General features: G+C 44.7%; 2 protein-coding genes and 1 long non-coding RNA gene across 6 annotated transcripts in view; 2 read left to right on the top strand and 1 right to left on the bottom strand.

The window, feature by feature from the left end:
* Positions 1-4,808, top strand: part of COL13A1 (collagen type XIII alpha 1 chain) — a 61,061-nt gene extending 56,253 nt beyond the window's left edge. Inside the window, exons 41-42 of the mRNA XM_055720871.1 lie at positions 3,423-3,461; positions 4,366-4,808. Coding sequence (XP_055576846.1) covers positions 3,423-3,461; positions 4,366-4,368 — 42 coding nt within the window. The 3' untranslated portion in view covers positions 4,369-4,808. The remainder of the gene's footprint in view (positions 1-3,422; positions 3,462-4,365) is intronic.
* Positions 4,809-16,724: 11,916 nt separating this feature from the next.
* LOC129736815 (uncharacterized) lies at positions 16,725-22,088 on the bottom strand. Its single transcript, XR_008733899.1, has 3 exons — positions 21,993-22,088; positions 19,266-19,366; positions 16,725-17,337 (listed from the first exon to the last, which is right to left on the bottom strand). It is a non-coding gene; the product is annotated as an uncharacterized LOC129736815 (long non-coding RNA).
* LOC102054605 (core histone macro-H2A.2) overlaps positions 21,016-22,558 on the top strand; it is a 28,630-nt gene continuing 27,087 nt past the window's right edge. Inside the window, exon 1 of one of the 4 annotated variants that reach the window (XM_055720867.1) lies at positions 21,016-21,744. The gene's annotated coding sequence lies outside the window, so the exon portion shown is untranslated. Of the gene's footprint in view, positions 21,745-21,794; positions 21,904-22,558 lie in introns of those variants that run through there. The other 3 variants (XM_055720868.1, XM_055720869.1, XM_055720866.1) reach the window with 3 other exon arrangements.

Raw genomic sequence — 22,558 nt, 5'->3', positions numbered from 1 at the left:
CAGTGGGGGACTCGGCCTCTCCTCCCGTGACATGGAGGTAACTGGCATTAACTGAAATAACGATAGTGGTTGATTTCATAAACAGGGTCTCCGAGGTTTTAAAGGCGAGAAGGGTGAGCCGGGGTTACCTGGGCTGGACGGCCTGGATGCCCCATGCCCATTGGTATGGCGTACCTTCCCTTTCCTGCATGCTCGTTTGCTTTTTCTATCTTGGTTGTTATTTTCTGATACTTTCAAATAGATGCATGCCCTAGAAACACCTGGCAATTCCTTCCTTACCTATCTCCATCCCACCTTCCTCACGCTGCTGTTGTCGGAAACAGGCCCTTCCCTTCATGCTGAGACTCACAGCTGCTGCCAGCATTACTTTGTGGCACGAGGGAAAATGCAGTGGGAATGAGGATTTATTTACAGCTGCTTTAATTCTTCCTTTGCCTGCAAACTGACAGCTTTCAGTAGACTAACGTATGAAGACCTGCCTCTGCACTGCCTTGGCTTTCTAGCAAGGAGCTCTAATGCTCATGTCCTTCATTAACTCTAAGAGCTTGTACGTGGCTAGCACAGCCTGACGCTGCTTGGTATTACCTCAATCACCCTGTACATTAACATGACTGAAAAAAGAGAGTTACCCTGTTAGCGAGCCCATGCGAAATGTATTAACTGAATGCTTGATTCCTGCTAGATAGTTCCTATTTGTGACTCTCCCCAGAAGTACAAATGGTACCCATAGCATCGAAGAAACTTGAATTTGGAATCGCCTGTTTCCCAATATCCACCTTATTCAAGTATTAAAGGATGATTATTGTATTAGTGCCTCGTCTAACCCAACTACTGTAGGACAGAGGTATTCAGTAATGCTTAATCTCAACTGATTTCTAAGTATCCCATTAAACAACACTGATCTATCAATTTATTCTGAGATTTTCTGGAGATGCGGCAATCGGGAGGTTTTTGCTCCCTACAGCAGTCTCAACAACTCCGTAATACTTTGAAACTTGTACTTCTCTGACCTTCTAGTCCCTGCTTGACATGACTAGATTTGCCTGAGCATGGTCATTCCAAGCTTTATGCTTACTTAAAGATGTTTGATGCCATTTACAAGGGATGGGATATCAATCAGTTCAAATAGGTGGAAAAATGCCAAAGAAAAAAGCCACACTTAGTTTGGGAGGTTTTCTTAGTCTCCTGAGCAAACTAGCCCTGAAATTGCCATTAAAAGCCTTTAGTATTTGACCTTTGTGAAGAGCTAATGGTCTTCCTTCCAACATTCCCTCCTTTGGGTGCTGCCAGTGTCCCTTTAGGGCAGCAACTGCAACAGTGACCGCTTGTAAAGTCTCAGTTGCTGCCCCGTAAATGTCAGGTAATAGAAAGAAACTCTTCTGCCAGTCCCACAGGTGAAATCACACCTTCCCAGAGCAGTCCACAATGGTGAAAAAACACTGAGCCATGTGTTTTGCCTTGCACTGAAAACAGCCAGGTTTCTATGGAGTGAGCTGAACAAGGCACCTAATTTCACAGGTGCAAAGATTCTAGCAGTGCCCTGGCAGACTACCTTTCTTTTCTTGTCTCTCCTCTCAGTTGGGATTTACCCTGCATGGCCATGTTAGAATGTATACTTCTTTTCATCCCTATTTTTGTTAAGGGAAACTTGCCAAAAAATCTGATGAAATACAGATGCCGTTATTTTTTTATATATAGTGTTCTGGCATGCAAGCTAGCTTGGGAACGTGAATAAGCATGTTTTTTGATCCAACTAGGTTAAAAGCCTAGCATCCAGCTGACACATTCATGTGTGTAATCCATGGAGGCTGTGAACTAATGCTTTACGCATCTGAGATATGTGGAAGGAGATACTTGGTACTAATAAGCATGTCGCATTTCCGTTCTCAGCAAAGTCGCCTGCAACAAACACTTCCTTGTGACCCTGGTCTTCCTTTGATCCGTAAGCTGTGATCCCTGGCCTCCCATTCCTTCATACACCTAACTTCCTATCTCCTCCTGCAATGCACTACACCAGTCATTCCTACCACCACCAGTGTACCAATGGGAACGCCACAATTTACCCAGTAATTAACCCGCAATTTAGTATTTCCACATAATGGGGGGAAGGAAATAGCACAAGGAGACCACAGTCCAAAAAAATGTGTTTGAAAAGCAATATGGTTGTAGCATCATGGCAACATTCAGTTCATTGGTCCCTTGAAAGTGCATGTCCTTTAAATAGTTTATTTCTCAATATACTACTGTGCATTTGCTTTTCTGTTTGGTTTTTTTTTTTCCTTTCCCCTTCTCAAATGGGATGACATGCACTGCAGATTTCTCACGCAGTACTTGAAGAAGTGAGAACTGGGTCATTTGACTACAGAAACGTGCCTGCACTGTGCGTTGTACAATTTCACTCCCTGGTCTTGAGTTCTCCTGAGGAACAGCAATAGCCCACAAATCTGACACAGACACACAGCAGAAGTATTTGACTTCTTATGTCAGAGGTGTATCTCCTTACATCTCCTGCTGAAGAGCACCTGATCATGTATTCTCACATCAAATTGGGCTGCACTGAGATGAAAGTAATGGCAGTAATTCACAAAAGCATTTCCCAGCCATATAGTCTCAGTCTTTTAGTAGTACAACCCTTAAAGTAGCGAACCTTCTTCAACGTTACTAAAATTTAAACAAAATTAAAAACGACACTCCCATTTTGGGATGTGTAGCCCAAGACGTCAGGGTTATAGAAGTGCCAGGGAATTCTCGCGGAAACCTCAACTGACTTTATTGAGGCAAAAGCTCCCCCTCAGGGAGTCAGCTGAGACATCCTCCACCAGCACAGGGTCTGCCTAGCCACTTGCCTTTCTAATTTTCCTGGGGCAGGATTTTCTCAGAGGCAGGAGGGGACAGCTGGGCAATCTCTCACATGATAAAGCAAACCCTTTAAAAACAGGGCAGAAAGGAAATGGAGTTTTTTCCAGACCCTCATCAGGACCCAAGATTATTGCTGCCTCTGGGGTTTGCTTACAACCTCAGCGTTACGGAGTCAAGCCTGAGGACACAGACCAGCCATCTCATGCTCTCCACTCACTGCCATCTGCCTGCGGTATTTTTCTGGCTGAATGGGACCTCCTGTGCTCCCACCTTCCTCAGCGAAGAACAAGGATGAGCCTATGGACCTCACGTACATTAAGTTCCTTGCGTAGCCTGCGGGCCAACCCCCTCCTCAGTCTCAGCCCTTGCTTCAAGCTACACTGGTTATGTCAGCCAGTAGTCTGGGTCACTCCAAAGGGGTGAGGAATATCTTTCAGGAATATTCCTCCAGCCCTGGTTCAGACTGTTTGTTGCAGCTGTAATACTTAACCCACACCTTCTTTCGTCGATCTCTGAACTTTTTTCTGTGTTCTAAACTGCTATTTCACCTGTCTTTTTTGCAGGGAGAAGATGGCCTTCCAGTTCAAGGCTGCTGGAATAAGGTAAAACAATCCTGGAAATGTTGTGACCGTGCCGAGCTGGCAGTACTACAGGTCCTGCTAATGTTTGTCAATGAGTCTGGCTAAAAGCAAAAGAGGTGTGGAGGCATGCATGGGATTTCCAGGACCATACCCCTGAAAAGCAGCAAGCAAAACTCTTCCTTGTTTGTATATTTATGGGATAAAAGGAGATAATTTGTGTCCTTTGAGCTGCCTGGCCTTGAAGAGCAGTAATAATTGCGTACAGATTAGATTTCTGGCTAGTTGACTCAGCAGAGGCTGGGAGCTGGCATGCCCCAGGTAGCCCTGGTGCCACGGGAGGCTGGTGGGAGCTGGCAGAGGGTCATGGCTCGCTTTCAGCAGAACGACTGAGCTGCGGCTCTGTGCTCCTGCACGTCCCCGCCGGGCTTTCGGCACCGGGCCCCGCAGTGCTCCCGCCGCGAGAGAACGGGAGGGAATGGGCTTGCTAGCTCAGTTCGGGGCTAGCACTGAAAGGAAGGTGCAAGTACCTGTCCCCTCTACCCTCCCTTTGCTTCTGATGGTTCAGCTGCCTCAGGGGTCCCCTTCTGAAGTTCCCTCAGACTCCTCTGCCACTCCTCAGGGTCTAGCCCACCTTCCGCACCTGCTGCGTGCGTTAATGCCAAGTACTCAAGCCACAGTGGTAGGAAGAAAGTGGAGGCAGAGAGTCAGCCTGGATTGAACCTCCCGTCCTCCCTGCCCAGGGAAGTGAAAAGGATCTCTGCTGAGATCCAGCACCATTTCTTTTCCTCCTGGAGACTCCAGAGCCAGCTTCCCTAACACTGTCCCGCTGTCCTTCTATCCCATGAAGTGGCCTTTCCCCTCCTGAGCTGTCACTAACATTTGTTAGTGAATTGTCACTAACACTCGTTTATGTTTTCTTTTGCAGTGATGATTCTAACCCTGGACTGGCCTGTGTGTGTTACTGTACATAGAATATTTATTTTTATACAGTGTTCTTCTCTGAAATGCCAAAAGTTATGCATTTTTACAAATTATCAAAAAGCTGCATATTTTTTGTACAGAAAATACTAGATCTTCCTTCTTCCCTGTTTGTCAGTTCTCTGTATAATTCTTTGTCTGCATTATGCTTGTTTTGTCATGGAGTACAGCTGTAATATTTACATGAGATTTGTGCACACATGATGAATATAGGAACTTAATAAATTATTGTATTAAAAGTGCCCAAAGGAACTACCCTGTATAGATTTAAAGGTAATTTTCATTTTTCAAGCTGGAATCGTTCAAAAATACTTCAAATTATTATGTATTTTTTATTAAAGCGAAACATTAAGAATTTTGTTGTGATTAAATTAAGGTGTTGCTGAAAAACCTCGCAGTAGCCACTGTATGCTGGGAGCGTAGAGATTCCGTGATTAATAGTTATCAGACAAGGTCTGTTTCTTGATCATATTCAGCCAGCCAAGCATGGCCTCCCGCCAGCTCCTGGGCCATGCAGGAACGGTACCACCTCCTCCAGGAGCTGTGGAGTTAGCTTGTACAAGGAGAAGCTCTTAGTCTCTCGCACCTCCCATGAGCAGTTACTTACCTAGAACAACCTTCATGGCAACGAGTCCTGGTCAGCAAGAAATTCTAACGTGTCTAAATTGTAGGCCTGCAGGTTGCTTAATTAAAGCCTCATTTAAAACTGCATACAGCAGAATACCTTGATGATATCTTAATGAATGTGTATTAAAGAAATCAATCCACATGGCTTTTTAAAATGTTAAGGTCGCATTCAAATTTGCTGTGTCATCTTAATTTGCATATGTACATCTTAATTATCCTTCTTGACCTACCTTTATTAAGGTCTCAAGTCTAAACTACCCATCAAGAAAAATTATACCCTAGGACTAAAGTGAAGATCACAATATACCTGCCTTTGAAAATAAGCAAAGGACTGGAAGCCTAAATCTTTCCCCTAAAACACATCCACTTTCCTTGGTCCTTCACGCAAGGGGGGAAGGCAGTTTGCAACCCAGAAGTTTTGAAGTGGGTGGAGAGAAGTTATCAGTATTTAAAGATGCCGAAGGAGAAACAGAAGCGGCAGTTCATTAGACTGGCCTGCTGAAGCCCTGCTCTTGGCATAACAGAGCCGCTGCCGACGGGGCCCAGCACCCCCTCCCGCGGTGCCCTACGTATGGATCATGGGCTGTGTTCGCAGCAGCTTCTCCTGGCTACAGCTGTGCCAGCTGAAGTGGTCACCACTACAACCACCTCCTATACGCAGCTGTTCAACCCCTATACTCAACTATTCATCTGTTTACAAACTATTAATTAGGAGGGGTTCCAACCAGTTCCATACGGTGTTTTAGCACTGTCAGAGCAAAACGACAGAGTAGGAGATGCGCTTCTCTTGCACGCATAGGAAAAGGCCTGCCAGGGACTGCCCAAGGAACCAAGCCCATCCCGACTGTTGCAATCCATTTGCCACCTCACCCTTTCAGAAATTTGTTGGACTTCATCCAAAAAACAGCGAGGGTTCTACCCCCCCCGTGTCCCTTGTCCCCCCATCCCACGGGCTGGTGCTGACTCAGATTGCTCTTGCAGTTAGTAAACTCCTTGCAAACTTTCAACCTAAACCAATTCATGGCATTTACAACTATTTCTTCTCACGCCAGCATTGTCCTTTGGATTAAACTTTTCCATGCATGATGTTTTCATGAGATGCTTGGGGTACTAGAGCCTAAATGACACAGAAAGAAAACGAACTACAGAGCAGTGAGGGATCCTTGTTTGTTTTCTCAGTAATCTATCTCATTAACATAAGACCCAGCTCAGTTACAAGGCTTTGCAGCTGTGAAGCTTAGCTAATTGGAACAGCACCACTTATTTAAACGAGTGCCACACAACTCTGGTGTTTTAATTGCACACCTGCTAAACACAAGATAGTTACTAAAGACCCAACCAGGTATGCTGATGGCATATTGGTTTGGGGAGGTTATAGTAGTAGTAGTAGCAGCAGTGAATTTCTGCTCTGGTCTTGTAGTGCTCGGCTCACAAGGTAGGTAATTTCAGTGCTTTGGTCCCTTTCAAAAATGCTGGCTGTGTTTAATCCTTAGAAACTTACAGATCCTCAGAAAAACCTGCCAATGCTCCCTGTTCACTTTGGTGTCTGTGTGGGTTTGTTTTGTAACTGTTATTTGTGATTGCACCGCATGGGATTGTCTTTGCTTGGGTTTGTGTGATCTAAAAATGATTGAAGCATCCTCTGTTGCCTTGTTGTGACACAGCTACTAAAGGGTAGCTTGAGATGATACTGCATCTGGCTTATTTCTTGGGCTGGTTTTCAACCGATGTATTTGTGAGAGAGAAAGCTTTTGCCGGAGGCATAGGGGGGCCTTGAAATGCAATTGCCAGAACTCTTGAAAGTACCTCACTGGTGTCAGTAAAGAGGCAGGACAGGAGGGCTAGTATGAGCAGAAGAGGCTTGGTTTTCTTTACTTCCGGCTACTCAGTGTAATTCTACTGTTACAGTGGTGATGCACCTGACTTACTCCAGTGCAAAACCACAAAAGACATGGTGCCACAGCTTCCTTAGGACTCGGCTGCTTTCTGCCAGCAAAACACAGATGCTCACACACGGAGCATTAACACATGCTTTCACCCCTATTACCTTTTTCTTCTTTGTTGTCTCAGAACACTGTTTATAGCATTGGTTTAGCTTCAGGTTAGCTGCTGGGCTCTACAGGTGCTTTTTGTGGGCAGCAGAATTCATCACCTTCTGATGGTGCTTCCTTTGGCATACCCTTAAAACACTGAACTTAATTCAGCAAAAAGCATTTTAAAACCTTTCTGGGAATGGTATATCAGAGGAGAGTCTACTGACTTGAAAATTTGTTTCATTTTTGCTTTTACTTGTAAACCAGCAGCTCCTTTTGCATCTTGGCAAAAGGGATAGTTAGACCTCAGCTGTGAAGAAAACTCTGCTCTTAGACCTGATTCTCAAGGGTGCTGAGGTAGCTAAGTCACACAGGTTGCCCTAGGAAGCAGGCACCTAAGGAGTGGCACACCTAAATACTTTTGTGAGCTCAGCCTGTGACAGTCAACACTGACAAAGGGTGCCTGGGTGTTTTGGCAATCCCACAGTGCTTCTCTGTAAGTTTTGCCTCTGGGCATCAAGTCTTGAGCAGCTGTAGCGGCTGACTGCCACAAAAGCACAGCACCTCGCACAGCATACACGCAGGGAGAGGGACAGGACCCCAGATTATCTGCAGCAGTTGTACAGAAGATGAGACAGCTGACGTAGCTCTAGGGAAAAAGCATGTGTACGATACCCATTCACCTGTCATTGAAGGTTGGAAATGGTGACTAATGCTCCCTGTGGTTGCTGCAGACCACAGCCTGTTTGGTTTATTAACTCAGGTAGCTTAGGTAACCATTTCAGATTGCCGTTACTGCAGCCCCTGATACTGACACAACCTCGTCAGCCACTGGGGCTAAACCAGAGACCTGCGAATCCATGAAACTTCACTGATAAGCCGCTCTTCCCAAAGAGCGTTGCACCTTGCATTTCAAGAAAAAACCAAATGGTAGAAGCTGAGTTTGCACCCTGAACCTGACAGTTTAGTTTCAGAGTCCATCCCTACTAAAACCTGTAACTCGGTTGCTGTTGCCATTGGTATCTGTTAATGCCTGGCCATCGTCAAGTGAAACTGTTTGTCTGCCCCTTCAAGGGTCAAACTCCTTGGCTGATAGCCAAAAAGTGAGACAAACCTGAGGGTGGAGAAGCTTGGGAAATGACAGCAGAATGAAAGGAGAAGGAGGACCTTCCTGAAGATTTGCTTGGAGATGCTTTGCAAGTTCTGTCCCTGGAGCTTGGGAAGAGTTCTTCAACTGCACACCAGGAATCTGCCCAGATGCTGCCTGCTGGGGCTGCAGGGGCTCAGTGTGCCAGAGCTTTCTGCTTTGCTTTCTGTCTTCCCCAAGAGGCCAGTGGCAGGGTTTGAAAATGACACCATTTATATTCTTTTTCTTTGGTCATTTTCACTTCATTCTATTATTGTGGTCAGACTCTTCAGATGAAGAATTAGGCTCATTTTCCAGCAGCTGCTGTATAAATGAGTGCAAGACTAGACAATGTTTCTGTGGGGGGATCCTTTGATCCAAGAAAGAAATCCTTCTTGAACAATTTCTTTAGAAAAATTGGTGAAACCCACCACGTTCAGTTCAGAGCGCTGCTCAGAGAGGACGTGATAAAACTTTTTGCTACCGTTTCTGGTTACCAGATGACAAACTTCCACCTATATAATTATGATTCCATCCTTAACCTTTTCATCACAAACTTTCTTCTCCTGTTTAAATTGTAAAGAATTGATGGCGCCTTTTTGCTGAAAAGGGAAAATCCTGCTGGGTTTTGAAGGCGTGAAATATCTTGTCAGAGGAGGAAAATGTGGAGTGTGGGAAAAAATCTGGTTTCACTGAGTAATTCCTTTGCTTCCTGTATTTCTGCTTTGGTCTCCACCGCGCACGCTGGATGTATTTTGTCTGGAGCCCTGCAGAAATGTTATTCTACTGGCCCAATAAGGCCCTTTTGTGGGTACCTCTCAACAGATGTACTTCCAGAGGGAAAATAAGGATCATGAGGGTTAAATTCCACTGTTACATGTTTTAATGCATTCACTGAAGGGAAATAAAGATTTAGCAAAGCGCTGAGGGGTGCAGGGGATGTTTCCCAGCTGCCTGAATGCACTCCTTACTCTGCTCTCATTGCTAAAGGGTTCAGTTCTGTTCACATGTAAGCTACAGTGTCTTTCCACTGTGGCTCTTGCAATTTATTTAAAAAAACCCCTAAAATTAATGATTAAGTATGTATCTTGTGACCATGACTCATAACTTTTCTACTTCCTTGAGTGCACTGGGGAACTCATTTGCCCAGGTACTAAACCATGTATTCAACCTTGAGTGTGTGGTTCCCATTGGCCTAATGATGCTATTTGCATATTTAAGTACGCCTGTGAGTCAGGGCCATTATTATTAGAGTTGATGAATTATATTATCCAAATCATTAGACAGAACCAAATGATAAGCAATTAACACTGGAGTTCAGAGAGAAAGCGCTGACGTGAAGTTCGAAGTGATGTCTTTTAAACCAGAGCAAGTCCCAGGAAGGCAATAACCTTCACTCAAATGCCCTTTGTCAATGCTGTTGGAATAATCCTGACCATCCCATAAAGATGCCGGTACCTGGCACCCATATCCTCATACTAGTGCAGGGAAAGTCTACTGGTCAAATAATTCCAGGATTACAAAGAGCCGGGGAAAAAAATTCTACTTTAAGTTTCACCTGAAGAATTGCAGGGTGGTTTGTGGTTGTTTTTTTTCTCAAGACTTCTAACAGATGTATGCAGTAACTACAGTAATAGGGGAAGAAATTGTTTCAGTTAGGAACCAGGGTGATGAAAGGGTTAATTTATTTTATTTGTATTTTTCATTTTTACTACTTTTGTGGGGGGAGGAGGGAGAACCTGACCAGAACTGCAGGCGGTAGGTGTGCTTTTTTCCTTCTTTTTTAATGAAAACAATTATATATATAGTTTGATAACGTTATTATCCTTTTCTTCTTACTGATGATTTTTGGGGTCGATTTGTTTGCTCTTGTTTTCTTCTAGGAGTATTTTTAATGGGCTTTTGAATAAGTTTGTTCAAGTTCCTCACCCAAAATGTCCTAAGGACATTCCTGTCATGTTTTTTTCTCCCCAAGTTCAGTAGTAAAATGGTGCTTTCCATAGGCAAAGCAGTTTTTAGTGGAGATAAACATATCCACACAGGCCACGCTGAGGGACCAGGTGCCAGTGACCTCTCCCAGACAAAACGGTCTCTCCAAAAACTCCATTTACATTTGCAGAATTCAAAAGGGCTATGTTAGGGACCAGTTGATTGCAAACAGTCTCTTCCAATCTTAGGTGGTCTGTTGTAAAGCAATTAGTCTGGCAAGAGTCACTGTGTCCTTTTCAGCAGCATTCTACAGCCCAAAATCTCAGGCTTAGCTAGAAAACTCTGAAGCAACAATTAGAGGAAACACGTTTTCTTGAAAACAGCAAGCTCTTGGTAGGTACCTACTAAAGTATTGTTGTCTCTTGTAAGTGTTTTCCTCCCTCTAAATCCAGCAATGCGCTTGTGTTCCAGCCTATCTTTAGGCTTTGCTTCACGCTGAGCCTGCGTGCCAATGCTTCGCTGGATGAGGGTCTCCCCTTCTCTTATACTTTTTTGGTTTGGGGTTCCCGCCCCCCCTTCCCCTGTTTTTGTCCCAGACAAAATGGCTACTTTTTCTGCATTTTCAGAAAATTTTCTGATCATTTTTCTACTAACTTTTATTATCTATACCTACTCCCTTCTAGTACCCCTTCTTTGTCAAACATTTTGATCTGATGAAAACATCACAGCAAAACATGAATTAAGATTGTAGATGTTTGTTGATATTTTTTGGAGTTGACTGTAAAGCTTCTATTGTTTAAAATGTTAGGCAGCAAGACCACTTTAGATTTGCAGCTTTCTTACAATTTTGTTTGCTTTTTGAAGTTATTAAATAAATCTGTTCTTTTTACACAGACTCCAAAATTAGTCAGAATATTGCAGAATTTTTTTAAAAGAAAAACCTGCTGAACTTTTTTTTTTTTTCTGCAAAACATGACTTTGAACTGCTGTCGCAAAAGTTTAGGAGGTTAGACATATTAATGGTAGGTATGAGAGGACTGGTTGTGAAACTTGTGGAGTGGAACTTGCATTCTTGCTTTCCATTGCACGCTGTCAGTCCATTGTCTCTGGCAGGGGTTTGCTGGGGGGCGAAATTCCATTTTATGATAATTCCATTGGTTTGTTTTTTTACAGTAGTGTTTCAAAGTATTGCTTCAGTAAATCTTCCCTTCTACTCTCCTGCAAAGACTTGCTTGTACCCTGATGCAGCACACCACCAGCAGTGCCACAGACCAAGCAGTTTCACCCTTTTGGGGAGCCTTCCAAAGGGAGCACGTGATCTTAAATCCCACAGCCTTTTCTGCAGCAGTACCGTGCAAATGAAAAGGAGAAATGGCCATTTGGCAGCGAGACTGCACAGGCCACCGTAAGCAGACCCCTGCCCTGTGCCTGGTGCCTGGCCATTCAGCCATTACCTTCTCCATTACCATTCCCTTGGCTGCGCCTGCGTGGTCACGGAATGCCCCCGCTGAGAACTGGCCTGCCTGGAAAAGCAGCCCCTCGCTAAGGCAGGGGCGCAGAAGGGAACGCTGGCGCGGCCGCAGGAGCGTGCCCAGCCGTGGGCCTGGGCCCAAGCCAGCGTGGAGGAAGGAGGTGGAGCAGAAGCACAAACCACCACAGCAGAGGCCTTCAGGGCCCTGATCCAGGCTCCTCCTCAGCTGCAGCAGCGCTTGCCCTCCGCTGCTCTTTCCACATCTCTAACCAAACAGCATTTCTCTATTATTCCTCCTTGTCCCTCACCATTTTAAATTTAAAGATAGGGTAAATTGGGGCAGGACATCGTCAGTGCAGTGTTCCCCTCCACCCCGATAAAAGGAGGACTGAGAGCATCCCCTTAATGCAGGGTGAAATGGCCTGACTCTGCAACGTTCTCAGAGTTTTTAATGATGTAAAATTGACTCCAGATGTTGAACAGCACAGTAATGGGAGGGAGTTTCTGACTTACGGCGAAAATCTTGCAGATGTCGTGGGCTCTTCAGCAGTACAACTTGCAGTATCCAAGTTACAGGCCATCTCTACAGCACCTGCTGGTGCAGTGTGAGAAGAGTAGGTCTGAAGAACAAAACGGGTCCTGCCAAAGAACTACCTTGTTTCAGGAGGCTTAATTTTTGACTGCTCTAGTCTGGCCTAGTGGTTAATGACAGACTAACCACTGTCATTAGTGGTTTGGATACATGAGATGTGCTTCTGGAGTTTGCCTTCTGGTCCAGTTTCATAGAACCATAGCATGGTTTGGGTTGGAAGGGACCTTAAAGAACATCTAGTTCCAACCCCCCTGCCATGGGCAGGGACACCTCCCACTAGATAGACCAGGTTGCTCAAAGCCCCATCCAGCCTGGTCTTCAACTTCCAGGGATGGGGCATCCACAGCTTCTCTGGGCAGCCTGTGCCAGTGCCTCACCACCCTCGCAGTACAGAATTCCTTCCTACTAACTCATCTGACTCTACCCTCTTTCAGTTTAAAACCGTTACCCCTTGTCCTGTTGCTACAGGCCCTACTAAAAAGTCTGTCCCCATCTTTCTTATAAGCCCCCTTTAAATACTGAAAGGTCGCTGTAAGGTGTCCCTGGCACCTTCCCTTCCCCAGGCTGAACAACCCCAACTCCCTCAGCCTGTCCTCACAGGAGAGGTGCTCCAGCCCCCTGATCATCTTCACAGCCTCCTCTGGACTCGCTCCAACAGGTCCGTGTCCTCCTTGCGCTGGGGGCCCGGAGCTGGACTCGGTACCCCAGGTGGGGTCTCACCAGAGCAGAGCAGAGGGGGAGAATCGCCTCCCTGGGCCTGCTGGCCACGCTGCTTTTGATGCAGCCCAGGATGTGGTTGGCTTTCTGGGCTGAAAGGGCACATTGCTGGGTCTTGCTGAGCTTCTGGTCAACCAACACCCCCAAGTCCTTCTCCTCAGGGCTGCTCTCAGTCCATTTTCTGGCCAGACTCTATTGATAGTGGGGGTTGCCCTGACCCAGGTGTAGAACCATCCAGAAGGAGCCCAGCTGGTATATTCAGAGTGTTTTGTGCTGTGAGCCAAAGCACAGTGTATGGGCACGACCAAGAAATTTGCTTAAAAGCCACACCTTTGATCTGGAATGCAGTGCCAATGCAACGTGCCGGGCTGCAGCCTGCAACCCGCAGTGGAGCATATCTCCCCAGCCCCACGCCATGCCGGGTGGAGGCATTGCTCTCGATGCCCTGGCTTGCGAGGTGGGCAGGAGAGCGTCCCCATCCAGATGAGTCAGCTCTACCAAGAAAGCTGTGTGGTGTCAAATAGATACTCCCTTAGTGTTCAGAGTCCTCGGAGCAACAGCGAACCCCCTTACTGAGGTGCTTTCCCCACAGCTGGAATGCTTGCATCATTGGCACTGCCCCTGTTTCTCATCTTAATAAGATCTGGACACCAAATTCTTTGATACAGGGATACTTTCTGTCAGAGATCCGCTCATCAGCCAGCATCAGTCAAACATTAATGACCTAATCCCTGCAGGAGAATGATTTCTGAAGCAATGTGTTGCTGTTACATATCCGTTTTCCTTGAATTTTACAGGAAAGATTTTACTTTCTTTTTTTTTTTTTTTTCATTGTTTCTTTCTTTTTTCCTTTGGTGGCATAGAATGTACAATACTTAATATACCTGTAGTAAAGTGATGAGTTGTGAGTAGATCTTGACAGGGCATTGTTTCTGCGTAACTCTTATAAAACACTGATTGAGATGTTTAAATCTGAATACACTTTTTACACCTTTTTTTTATATTGAACTTTTCAGCCTGTATAGTAAATATCCAGTTACTTGGCATTCATTAATGTAAGTGCTGTAATATACTTTTGTGTTACCAGTAAATATTACTGTCATTGTGCTGATTCTAAGACATTATTTCAACTCCTTTTGACATAGTTTAGCTACTTAGAATTTTTCGGCCTTCAAGAAAATTCCACATTAAATAATTGCTAGAATGAAGAGAACAAAGGGCTGTTCTTTCCCACAAGTTTCTCAACCTCAGTAGGCGCTTCTTCAGCCAAAATGAGCATTTGCTTTTTATTTTCCACTTCTTACTTGAAAATATAACATTGATTTCTTTTGTCTTTCACTTCTGGAAATTCTAAAATCTATGTTGACTATTTCTAGCCATATTTTAGAAAAGTAGATAGCTGTGCCATACGGAGTTTACGGTTCATAACAGAATGGAAATATTGTAATTATTTTGCTTTTCTTTATATTTTTTCCACTATTAAGGTTTTAACCAAATCTTTTCTCAGTGTGATAAAAATTGAAAAGACACTAAAGAATCAAGCACTTAACATGTATGAGGAAAGGGACTCAGTTAAATGATTTCCATCTGTATGAATGAAAAATAGCTTATGAATTTTTATGTTGGAGCAAAACTTGTGCCTCGGTTACTTATTTCCTGTGTCCATTGACTAATCCAGTGATTTCAATGAGATCACCCCTCTCCTTGAAACTAGGGGTGTACACTTAAAGAACTGAATCACTGCTCAGTAGAATATAAAGTTCAGTTTTGTAAAAGTAAGCTGCTGCTTAATTATAGTGCCTTTTAAAGCATTTCTACCTTCTTGTAAAAGATGGAAATTTTGTATGTTTAATCACCCAGTATCCATTCATCAGATAAAGACAATATTTTATATTATGATGAAAACTGCTATGCAAGAGCTGGATATTGCAGTTTTGAATATCGTGGCCTATTCACTACATCATTACGGGAATAAAGATGAGAGATTCCAGAAGGAAGTTAGTTTGGGGAATGGACTTTTGGAAAACCAGAGGTCTAAAAAAAAAACAGGCAAGAAGTAATGAAAAATGTAAAAATGTCTTGGGCTGGCTGTTTGTTGCAATGGTAAACATGATACCATATTTGAAATGTCATCCCATCGTTTTCTGAGAGGAGTCTGATGAATTCCCCATGCCTTGACTTGAATCTTTACTCCTTTGTGTCAATGTTTTTAGTGAGGTTTCTATTTTAACTTGAGTGCCGTATATATTCCAGTACAATCTGCATTTGTTACGTTTGATGTACATATTTTCTTCTTCCTTTTATAAAAATACCTGTTTACTACGTAGTTTCTGTCTTTTGTAAATGACAGCTCATGCAAATAATAATAAACCATAAATTCACCTAAATGTCGTCTTTCCATTTGGGGATTGTTTTTAGGTTACTATCCTAAGGCAATCATGCCATCTGCTGTTTGCCAGCCAGCCCCAGTAATGACGAAACTAAGTGGCAATTTTCAACCCATTTGGCAGAGGGACAGAAGTCTCAAAAATACTGTTACCCCCAGGTCTATGAAAATAAACGGCCAGATAGAGGACAGAGTCCTGCTTGGTGCCTGTTATAAGGGAAAGGCATCAGCTGAGCGGTATTACTGGACACTGGGGAATGGGCCTGGGAGAAAGACAGCCTGAACCCTCCCATTGCATGAATAGCCTTAGTGGAGATCTTTCTTAAGACGTGAATTAATCAACCATAAACTACAAAGCTACGCAAACTGTGGAACAGCGAGTGAGTGCAAACAGAGGGGACAGAGCCAAGACCAAAGGAGAGACAGACTCTCCAGTTATGCTCATGCTGAAATGATCCTGATGATCAGCTTTTGTGTATTGTCTTACTTCCCTCAAATTTCAGAGAATCAATAAAGCAGCATATATCTATCTCAAAAGCCAATAGCTGGCAGCTGTTTGTTAAGGGATGCCATCTAAAGTAAAATGTTTGCTCAGTTTCTAAGAGATTCTAAGAATCCCTGCTAATGGGTGGGGATGACACCCCCCCAAACAAATGTGATGACTGAGCCTTTGGCAAATGGTCCGGGCATAGCAGAATCTGTCCTGCTGACTTGGGTTTGGCAAGGCATGGTAATAAGGGGGAAGGTACCTTTTGGAATGAATGCCACCACACCTACTGCGCTGATTGCATATACCCCAGTGATAGATTCCTCTCATCTAACTTTAGATATCTCCATTGGAGCAAGTTTCCCTTGGCTTCTTTTGCAGCCAAAGGGGAGAAAGAGGCAGCTCCAGGAACATCCATCTCTCCTTCCCTGCTCTGCTTAGAGACTGCTATTTACTCCTCCTCTCCCGTACGCCTGGGTTTGTTTCTGCCTTAGCCTGGAGGGCACACGTAGACTGATGCAGTGGTGGTTCCTTGAGATGAAAGTGATTTGCTGAAAAACCTCTAGCTCTTGAGTTGCCAGACAGCAAAAGTAAGTGCCTCTCGCTCCTGACCTCCTCCGGGTATAGATATAATGAGCCTTGGATCATGAGGCGAAATCCTCAAGGATCTGGATGTTTAACAGTGACTGATGCATTAAGCTACATAGAAAAATGAGTGTGTTTGGATGCTCCAACTTGGAAAGGAGAATGTATTTGGAACATATGATTTCTATCATTCCTTAAGGCTTTAAGGTCACTCTTGCTTTATAAAAATGATGGCTTCTGGATATATATTGTTATACCCTGGAAGAGTAGTAAAATTTTGCACTTGTGCAATAAATAAAAGTTTTGGAGATTTGCTGCATACTGTGTCAGACAAACATGAGACCCAAAGGTAGTCTTATTTCTATGCATCTTCATTTATTATTTATAGGTCACAGTTTGAGACTTTTAGATATATTTTTTCCCCTGAGGGCTCTGTAAAAAAAAAAAAAAAATAGTCAGGTTTTTTTAGTCAACTCAGGAAAAAACAATCAGTTATTTTAACAATGTAAATTGACTGTTTTAAACCCAACTTGGGAACAATTATGAAAGCAAGACAAACAAGCAGTGCTGTCCTGTCCCATGAAGTTTCTCTGAAAAGAACATGGAGCTTAATAGTCCCTTCCAGGAAGATAATGTTCTTGTAAATGTCACCAGAGGAGAAAGAAAATATGTGTCAGAGCTCCAAACTATACCAAAGAGTGTAAGTGCAAAGGGACAAACATCTTTTACTAGCACAGGAAAAACTGATCAGATGTAACTATAAAAAAATCCCTTTGCAGCATTGTGAGAAGTGGGAAATATTGATCTTGTTGTATGTGATATGCCAGTTTGCTAAGAAAGTAGCCTGCAGTATGGATCTGAAGTGATCTGTAGATGAGTGACTTGATGATCAACAGTGCAATGACATGGTGCTCCATCTTTGCTCTTCTTTCTGGGTTTTGTTCTCTTACTCTGTTTTCTGCAGTTCTGAAAGATATATTCATAAAACTCCACTTGACCAAAAAAATAGTGATTGTTGTGAATAAACACAACCATTCAAATATTTGTATTAAATTGGTATTTTTACTTATATGATTAAGAAATAACTGAGTCAAGACAATAATTTCTGCAGTCTGCATTGGTATGTTTAAGGATAAGGAGCAAGGATCAAAACACTCCTTTTTTTAAAAAAAGGATGGAAACACATTTAATTTTTTAATTATTTTGTTTTAAGCTAACAAGCATCATTTGACTTCTAGAATCTGTCAGTGTACGAGCAGGAAAGACCTCTCTCCTTGCTTACGCGCTACCTAACCTGTGACTTTTGAAGACATCCTAACTATCTAAATCTACCTTAAACACCATGTCAGAATCTGACACACACAAAACAGTTTAATTCTGAAGTAGATGGGATGATCTAATTTTAAAAATGCTACTGTAAGAGAACTCTTTGAAAAGTTAGGATTTAGCTTTAAGAAGAAAAGCTCATTGTACACAACCTACTAGTATAATAACCCCATAAGCAGTACGGAGGGTGGAGGAGGGATTAAAAAACAGCTCAGAGAAGAGGGGGGGGAAGTCATTACAGAAATATAGATTATTTGCAGAACTCTATTACATCTGTTATCTACTGCCATAACATACACACATCAACTTTGATCATACTAGGTTATCCTAATGACATGACAGCGCTTACACTGATTTGATAAAGTTTCTGGATTATATACACCCATAAGAGAGAGCTTTCAGAGTACTTGACATTAGTGTGCTGCCAGGATGACCCTGGATGCCTGCCAGCCTAAGCAAGAGTAAAGCCATATCTCTTGGTTCTGAAGCTATGAAATATTCATTACAATGTTTGAGATGTAACAGCTTTGCCCAAAAGTGAGAGTGCCATAAACAGGCTGTTCTCCCAATAGCTAGAGTTAGGCAGTCAGCAGTCTAGAAAGGCTCCATCAATAGATATGTTGTTTATTTTGACAACGTAACAGATTGTATTTGCACTGGGAAGTCAACCGGCAGATGGTCTTTGCACAACCTAGTGAGGGCAGATCCACTCCTGCTGATTGGGAAAAGCTCTCTCTTAATCCAGCATTGCAAATTTTTGTCTTGAAGAATGCTATTTGGTAACAATTCTCCCTTGAACAACCAGATCTAAATGGCCAGAACATACAGCTACTGTGACCAAAAATCTTTCATCCATCTTCTGCATTACATTCCTCACCACGTGGTTTAGGTGACCTGCTGCTTACCACTTTTCCATTGCAGTCTTAGTGTTCAACACTGAACTCAGAGCTGGAGAGGACAACCCATGTATCACAGCTGCTCTAAAAAGGCAGGCAGTTCCAAAATTGCAGTTACTGCAGAATAATTCACATGTGGTAACTGTTTTCAAATGTTGCCTTGCTCTGATCTGTTCTACCCAAAAATTTTTTATTCCTGTGTCACAAAGCAACTCAGAATCTTCCAGAAATACTTAAGACAACATAAACATATAATGCTATTAACGTTTAGGTTAAGGACAAGCTGTATCCACTGGAGAGAGAAAGACAGAGGTGAAATGTACTTTATAGTGGGACAATTAAAAACCAGAAAAGCAGGAGTATTAGTATTAAATTCAGACATCTATGACTGACTTAAAAAAAATTAAAACCAGTGGTACAGTATGAATGTCTTAGACTTCCTCCCCTCCTCTAGCACTTCTGCTTCCTTCAGTCTCCTACTGTGGGGAAGCCATGTTGTGGTTTGTGAGTCGATGACAATTCCTTAGCTATCAAGGGTAGCTAAGTATCTGTGTTTTCTCCATGCTGGTGCTGCTTCCCCAAACACAGAAACTCTTCCCAGGCTTCAGTCCCCACAGAAATAATGTAGGCAACAGCAGAAACCAGCTGCAAAATAGTTCCCTTCTTTCATACCTGCTTTATTGCCAGTAGTGCAGTGACTTGCTCAGGGACCGACCACTCCTGGGATGTACTGTCCTTACTGACGCTGTGAAAACTGGTAGAACAAACTGGTGCTGGTGATAAAGAAGAAATTGCAGGAATTAAGATTCTTATTTCAGGGAACACAAAAGCTGTATTAGGAGGCCGCAGCCCCGCACTCACTGGATGTGGGAAGTTTCTTCTAAGGCTGTAACATTTGACAACCACATCATACTATGAAAGGCAAATGTGAAGAGGAGCCCCACCCTTACATCAATTTATTTCACCTGATCCATCTGAATGGTACACATCTATGTGGTGGATGTGACAAGCGCAAAATTAAATCTGAAAGTATGTCTGAATGTAAGGAGAATGCTGTTTATAAACAGAAAAATATTTTTGTAAACAGAATGAGCTGTTCTGATGTTGAAAGTTTGTCTCATACAGAGTCATATTTTTTTCCCCTTAAAGACCTCCTACATGTTTGTGTTGTTACCACATAGCAACTATTTGATGTTAATCTGTAACATATCAGGAATGTTTTCAAAAAATTGTGATGCTTGGTTTGCCTCCTCTCAAATTATTTTTAATTACAAAGCTATGTACCACATGCATGATAGCTAGGATTATTGGATGCAATTATTTGTATCTGGAAATAGAAAAATGTCAATACTGTTCCTACTTTTTCACATGGATTTTACATTGTCTTTCATTTTTATGCCTAGTAGTTCCAAAATATTCGTATTCCTTCTACCCTCCCAATATGATTCAATACACTTACAATTCTACAGGTATCTTTTTTTCCTTTGCTAAGTTCTAAGTCTCAACAGGGAAGAGCCAAGTGAGGCTTCCCATTACACATAAAATAATTCAGGCTCATACATGTGAGTTTTCCTCCTTTGGTTTCAAAGCATTTTGACATTCTTTTCAAAATAAAGTGCAGAAGAGAACAGACTCCAAAGCATTAATCCAGAGAAATGCATTACATCGCTTATTCATTGAATGGCTTCTTTAAAAAAAGCAATGGTATCTTTATCTCCATTTTAGTGACAGTCAAAACACAGCCACATTTAGTAATATGCTTTACCCAGGGTCACAGAGCAGCTGAGAAAACCCTAGGTTCTCAGCTCGCACCCTCTTTCTTCAGGAGATGGTGTGGTCCACAGTTAATATAACCTGCAGGAATTCTTCATCGCTTTTTTCCCTACCAGATGCTATTCTATTCAGACACAACAGTTTACTTTGGCAGAGCCAAAAACAAACTCCAGGAAGCCAGTGAACATTTATGATTTTTTTTATGGCAACAAAAGGAAAGCTGAAAGCATGGATGCCTCTTTATCAGTCTGTTCTGTTCCCAGCCACCCTCCTAAAGTAACATTGCACCTGAGTTGGAGCGGTCTGGGTTCATACTGTACTTCCTGGTGCATTACAGTAGCCCCCAAATAACTTTCAAGTGACATCAGTGCAACGATGCAGAATGTTTATACAGGAATGACAATATAAACCCGACTTTATGTTAAAAAAAAAATCACTCAGACCAGCTTAAGAGGTGTTGCCCTCCACTTTTCTGTTTGCAGTGATCTTCAGTCTGTGTGATCATGTATTTAGTGCTGCCAACAGATAATACTGTGAGACTTGTAATACAATCACTTATTGTGTGTCTCAGAGCTGAAGCTATTGCACCCGTGCAACTGCGGGGAAAAAAAAAAAATACACAACACTAAACTAAAGCAAAAACCAAACCCTCAGCTTTCATTTATAAAGCGAGTTAAGTTTGCAGCTCTCCTGGCTAAGTTGAAAAGCTTGTGAACGCCTTAAATGCTCCAATGCAACAAAACACAAAGAGCTGCCAGTACTCTTTGTTACGGCCGTTTTAAGCCAGTTTGGGGATGCTGGAACATTTGGATTAGATGCACCGTTCCAAGACGCGCAGGTCACCTTGCCTAACGGATGCAGGGATGGGCGGCTCCCTTCCAGACAAAAACCGGGCAGGGTGGGCGGAGGATGCCTCAAAACCTATCCTCGAGCATTAGCCAAGCTGGGACTCCCTTGAAACCTCTGCGGCTCCAAACTCCTCCATCCTGTGACCAGGGGAAGGATGGGAAGCCGGGCTTTCTCCCTTTATGCTCCCGACGAATGCAAGCTCGGCAGCTCCTGGGGCCTGGGGTCAGAGGAGCCCTTTCTCCCCTCAGCGTGCGTGGGGTGGGAAGCGGTGGAAGAGGCGGGGAGGGGGCGCCTGTGGTAAGGCGGCAGCAGCAGCAGCCCTGGGGCCCGGGCAAGGAGGAGCAGCGCGATGTCTGGGAGGGCGGCAGCGATAGGGGGGTTGTTGCAGGCCCGGGCTGCAGTGACTCCTCCTAGAGGCGGTATGCGGAGCAGGAGGAAACCCCTTCCACCCCCCCTCAAGAGGAGCCGCCGCCATCGCCATTGAAACATACAATACGGGAAGAGAGCCGGCGGCTGAGGCGGAGCAAGGGTGCGGGTGGGGGGGGGTGGGGGAGCCAAAAAGGGACGGGGGGGGGGGGAGGAGAAGGGGGGCAAGGAGAGGAGGAAAAGAGGGGGAGGGAGAAAAAAAAAAAAGAAAAAAAAAAGGAAGGAAAAAGAAGAAGAAGGAGGCGGCGGCGGGCGCCGGCAGGTGAGGGGAGCGGCGGCGCGGGGGCTCCGGGGCCGCGGCGAGGCCCGCTCCTCTCTTTCCCTCTCCGCGCTCCCGGCCGCCCAACCCACCTCCTCCTCCCGCCGCTGCTGCCTTTCTCCGCAGCTGCCGGGGGTGACCGGCCGGGGCCGGGGTTAGTGGCCGGCCGCCGTGAGGGGAAGGGGGCGGGGGGGGGGGGGGGGGGGGGCGGTGTGCGGCTGTGGGGAGGAACCGCCGCCGGCGACGGTTGGGGCGCGAGGCGGCGGCGGCGCGCGCGGGCCCGGGGCCGGCTCCGGGGGGCGTGGGGGCGCGAGGCCTCCTTGGGGCCTGCGCGCGAGCCCCGCGCGCCTGCGGCTCCGGCTCGCTGCCTCCCTCCCCCTGCGTCCCGCAGCCCGGCGAAGGCGCAGCGCTTCCCGTTCGGGGGACGCGCTTCACGGCGGCGACCGCCGCCACCGCCCCTCGCAAGCAGCGGACGAAGCCTCCGTGGCGGCGGGAGCGAGCCCGCTGATGGGAGGGTGGGGGGAGCGTTTGCGCGGGAAAGCCAGCGGCCACTCCCCCCCTCCGCCGCGCCTCAGGGCGCCTGCGCGGCCGGCAGCGGAGCGCGCACGCGGCCCCGCCTCGCACCCCCGGCGCCTTCCCGTCGCTCACCGGCTCCCGG

This window comes from Falco cherrug, chromosome 9 (genome assembly GCF_023634085.1).
Source record: "Falco cherrug isolate bFalChe1 chromosome 9, bFalChe1.pri, whole genome shotgun sequence".
In the NCBI taxonomy this organism is placed as follows: Eukaryota; Metazoa; Chordata; class Aves; order Falconiformes; family Falconidae; genus Falco; species Falco cherrug.
Note: the sequence above shows the minus strand (reverse complement) of the source record. Positions and strands in the feature narration are given on the sequence as shown.